Source organism: Lactuca virosa, chromosome 5 (genome assembly GCF_052849685.1).
Source record: "Lactuca virosa cultivar CGN04683 chromosome 5, Lactuca_virosa_CGN04683_v6, whole genome shotgun sequence".
Lineage (NCBI taxonomy): Eukaryota > Viridiplantae > Streptophyta > Magnoliopsida > Asterales > Asteraceae > Lactuca > Lactuca virosa.
In genome coordinates this window covers 159,126,542-159,131,686 of record NC_136430.1, presented here as the reverse complement: position 1 = coordinate 159,131,686, position 5,145 = coordinate 159,126,542, and the positions used below count along the sequence as shown (strand labels likewise).

The following is a 5,145-nucleotide window of genomic DNA, read 5'->3' as shown; positions in this document are numbered from 1 at the left end:
TTATTTTTTATACAATAATACATAAAAGTTGCTATAGATTTGTTAATTATTTATAACAAAGTCATAAAAATATTAAAAAAAACACTTTCAAATTTAAAAAATCAGTTTATTTAGATTTCAGTTTATTTTAATAGCCCGCAGATGTTAAAAAAACAAGCAGTCTTTTTTTTTCAGACTACAGACGTTTGGTCTACATCTTCTCTGCAAAGTCATAATGGACGGAAAAAAGCATACCGTAACTTTAATTTTGATATTGTGTAATTAAAATTTTCTGGACTTATAATTGTTAACCAGATATTTTATTAATTTACACAAGAGATCAAATATTTTTCATTCAAAATGAGCTATAGTTGGGATTTATGGGTTCATGATAAAGACAAGAACACTAAACTCCTCCAACTACACAACTGGAAAGCCAGAAAATATCCCACCCAAACCCAACACCCTCACTCTCTGGTCTCTACCTTTCCCTCTTCACCCCTTTTCTCTCCTAAAACATGGATGACTCTGCAACTTCCCTACCGTCATCAATCTGGGCTTCGCTCAACAGCTGGTTCACTTCCACTGTCTTCTTCGTCCTCCTAAACGTCATGATTGCCACCATTGTCTTCACCTCTAACTTACCCAACAACCATCAACAAAACCGTCATCAACAAGACCCAGAACAAGAACAAAAACACAATTCTCAGAACCATCCAAATGACCGGAATCAACCACAAATCGTCAGATCTTCCTCCATCCTCTACCGTCTCAAGTCCTTCAACTTCCTACCCCACAGATCCCAACAAGATTTTTCGCCGGAGGACGACCACCACCAAGAACCTTTACAAGTAGCAGCTACACAGTATGTATTCAATCAACCTATCGACTATCAACATTTCGATTACGATTTCGATTCAACCAGATCCGATCATACTCCGACAGGCAACGCCAACGCCGCCGCTCAGTTTTCTGCTTTCAATCAAACCCATGAAGCACCAATCCCTTATTCGGAGACCCATGTCGTATGGGAACATCAACAAACCGTAGAAACAAGGATGAGTCATTTCGATTTCGACCCGACCCATGAAGAGATCCGGAGCGATACGGGCTTTGAAGATGCTCATGAAGATGAACACGCTGATGAGTTACAGAGTTTGGATGAGGTGTACAGTAAACTGAAAGGTGGGCATGACAGAACCAAGTCCGAAAGTGACCTCACATCGAAGCCACCGGCGAAAATGAAGAAATCAGCAAGTCTGAAAGTGGGTTTCGCGCATCTCGAGGAGGAAGAGATCGTGGAGTCTCGCCGGCCGGTAACCGTGAGAGAGAGAAAGTCTGCGGCTAGGGTGATGGAAGAGGATGACGTCGAAGTCGATACAAAGGCCGATAACTTCATCAACAAGTTCAAGAACGATCTGAAGTTGCAGAGGATCGAGTCGATTATCCGGACAAAGGGCGCGACAGGTAGAGGGACTGCCAAGTAAATTACTTAAATTGCTTGGTGTTTTCTGTAAGAATATCAGAACCCCAAGTATCATTTTGAAAATTACACGTGGTGATGTTGATTTTATAAAGCTGCACATAGGGATGTTAAAGCCATTTTATAGGTCAAAAGGGCATTTTGGTTATTTTCGAATGTGGAGATGGTTTATTGGATTTGGGTAATCGAAAACTATTTACTATAAAGCCCTTGGTTGGTGTAACTTGCATTTATACATAAAGGGTTGGAAACTTGGAATAGGTGTTGTTTGGGTTCATATGAGTGTCTTGGCACTACACGTGGTGATGCCGATTCTAATCCTCAATACTCGCCACTAGTACACTTTTTGTACTTTAAAGGGTAAAATAGTATAATTTCACCGACATTTCGTGGGGAATAATGGAAAAACTGGTTAAAAAATGATCAAGTGAATTACACCTTGTTTAAGCAAACATTATTTTGATATAACTTGAATCAAACTAAAAGAGTTACAAATGATCAAGTGAATTTTATATATTTTGAAAACTCCCAGTTTAAGCTAAACATTATTTCGATATAACTTGATTCAAATTAATGGTTAATGTTATAAAATAGCAATCGATATTATTTAATTTGTGTTTAGATCACTTATATTTTAATGAAAAAGTTACAAATGTAATTATTTTACATAATGACCTTTCAAGTTTTAGCCGTTAATTAACCTAATATAAAAAATAGCCATCATCAAAATCACATATGATTAAAGCCATTTGCCATTTTACCGTTTCCACCTAGGCATGAACAAAAAGAATGCTCACACCGGTCTCGGAAAAAGACCGAGACCGAACTAAAACGAGACCATACCTAAAAAAGACTTGTCATGTCATGTCTGATATAGGTCCGTAAAAAGAAAGGATCGTTTGAGACCAGTCGGAAAAAAGACTGGACCGTTTCAAGACCGACTTTGACCGGTCTCAAAAAATGTGTTACTTAAATATTTTAAGTAAACCTTATTGTATTATTTTGTGTCACAACTAGGAATTCTAATGCTTTTGTAAACATTAACAATGATAACATTTGTGACTAAAACTTGAAAGTATGCATGATGTTTATTCAATAACACCGAAGTTCCATCAATCACTCTATGCAAACACTTTAAATAGTCAACAAAAGATTGGAAACCCTAAAAATCCCGGTTTAAGTCCAATATGGACTAGGATTTTCTTATTGGGTCTAATGGCCCAATAAGTCTCCAATTTGACTAGTTTGGGCTTAGAACTCTTAATTGGGCTCTAATTCAACCCACCTTCATAAGAATGGACATTTTGGGCCATATTGGGCCTAAAATGGAATAAACTTCTCCAATAAGCCTTATTGGGCCATAACTAGCCTAATTAACCTTATTGGGCCATAACTAGCCTAATTAACCTTGTTGGGCCATAACTAATCTAATTAGCCCTAATGGGCCGCAAACCTAATCTTTTATGCTAATTGGGTCGTGAACCCCCCCTAAGGGCCCAATGGGCCGAAAACTCCTTTATGGACCTCATGATTTCAAGTAAGGATCAAGAATTGGGCCAAAATGAATCCTCTTCCCTTCTTAATGCAATTCTCGACCCATTTAAAAAGAAAGAAAGAAGAAGTAAATGGGGAGGGTTGACTTTGGGAGGTGTCACCTCCATATTACACACCATGTATCCATGCATGGACCAACATGCATCCATAATAGTCACTTCACTTCTCTCTCTCCCCTCTCTTCTTCCTCTCGGCCGAGAACCACCAAACACACACACACACCACACAAATTCTCTCCATTTCTCTCAAAGATCATCCTCTTCCTTCCTTCAAAGAAATCTCGAAAATTAGTTTGGATTTAAGGATCTTCTTCAAGTGTTGTCAATCTTTGGTAAGTGCTAGCATACACAAACATCTTCTTTCATTTCAACATCGAGAACTCTTTCTTACAAATCTTTACTCCATAAACACCTTAGAAGCTTCATAAATTCGAAATCAACTCAAGGAGGCTTGCTAGGACCAAAAATATTCTTCATTTCTTCTCCAAAACCGAAACCACAAACCAAGGTGAGTTCATACCCCCTTGTTTTCGGTTTTTACTTGTTTTTGGGGGAGAACATAAGTACCATGTGTTGATCTATGTGTATATGTTGTTATATGTGATTTCTTTGGTTTATGTTGTGAAAATATGATGTTATTTGCTAAATATTGAAATCTATGGCTAAAGTGTGAAGAATACATAAACAAAGTACATAATAAACAATTTACTTCAAAGATCTAAGGATCTTTAGGCTTAAGAAGTGAAAACAAAGTCAAAGTCCTTTTAAGTGTCATTTTTGCAAAAATAATCAAAGTTCGGGTAAAATATGTAATTTTCGGTTTTATAAAGACAAAATGGTATTATTTACATATAAATCTAACTTTTATGAAAATAACACTTTTCTAGGGGTCAAAAAAATAAATTTTAGCTTATTGGGCTTTAATTTGGGCCTCACGAATTTTTGGGCCCAAAGTTGCGAAAAAAATGAAATGTTGAGGGGCTGAATTGGAAAACTTATCAAACTATGAGTCTAAAACATGAATAAACTATTTTTAGGGGCTGAAAATGACTTTGATGCAAAAATTGGACTAAAAATGCAAAGTTTTTGATTTTGGGGTCAAAATTGTAAAACTTACGGAATTTGAGCCAAAAAATGTAAACTTTTTACAATAAAGGGCTGGAAATGACAAATACAATATTGTTGGGCTGAAATTATTATTTAAATAAAATTTGGGTCTAAAATGTCAAGAAAAACAGTTTAAGGACCAAAAATGTCAATTTTCATAAAAGGGGACTAAAAGTGCCATTTTTATAGATTAAGGGGCTGAATTGATCAAACTAAATGTTTTTGTGCCAAGTAGATAAATATTAAATGATTGGGCTAAAAATATTAAGTTTATAACGCATGGTTATATATATATATATATATATATATATATATATATATATATATATATATATATATATATATATATATATATATATATATATATAAAACCAAGCTTCGTTATAAATCAAACGTCAAAACATTTTAACACTTCGAATGAACATCTCACTTACAACAAACAGCTACATTACGAACTTAAGATCAATAAATTATAAATGATTCAATGGTTGGGCTCAAATATCTTCTATTCGTGCTATTGGGCCTTCATGGCCCAATGTCCTGATTATTGGGCCCAATATAATCACACATGTTTATTGGGCTTCCGGTGACCCAATTACATACCCAGTGGGCCTTTATTAGCTTTAACATACTATTGGACCTTAATGGTCCACTTGTATTGCTAATAAGACCTTAAACCTTTATAATATGCTTAATGGGCTATAACGTGTCTGTAGCATACTCGACAGCGTGTAATAACATACAAAGTTAGTGGGCCTCCGCAGTCCTCTTCTTTTCGTCTGTTAGGCTTACCTTTATTCAAGTAAACATAAATCGGGTCGTGAAACAATGTTATACAATTTCTTTTGGATTAGTGAGAAATAACGGGCGACACCAATAAGTGTCGGTCGTAGTCTGTAGTTATAATCAAAGTCTCCTGGAGGGAGAGCGAGAGTTTGTGTATAGATCTATACGAGGGTGACTCCCCCACACCTAAGCTGTTCGCTACAGTTAGACTCGGCCAGTCTAGGGTGACAAAATCTT

At 36.1% G+C, this 5,145-nt stretch overlaps 1 protein-coding gene across 1 annotated transcript; it reads left to right on the top strand.

The window, feature by feature from the left end:
- Window positions 1-368: 368 nt before the first annotated feature.
- On the top strand, window positions 369-1,722 carry LOC145116787 (uncharacterized). Its single transcript, XM_079053104.1, has one exon. It carries the CDS (start codon window positions 498-500, stop codon window positions 1,464-1,466), a length of 969 nt encoding a protein of 322 aa, XP_078909230.1. The 5' UTR covers window positions 369-497; the 3' UTR covers window positions 1,467-1,722.
- Window positions 1,723-5,145: the final 3,423 nt, after the last annotated feature.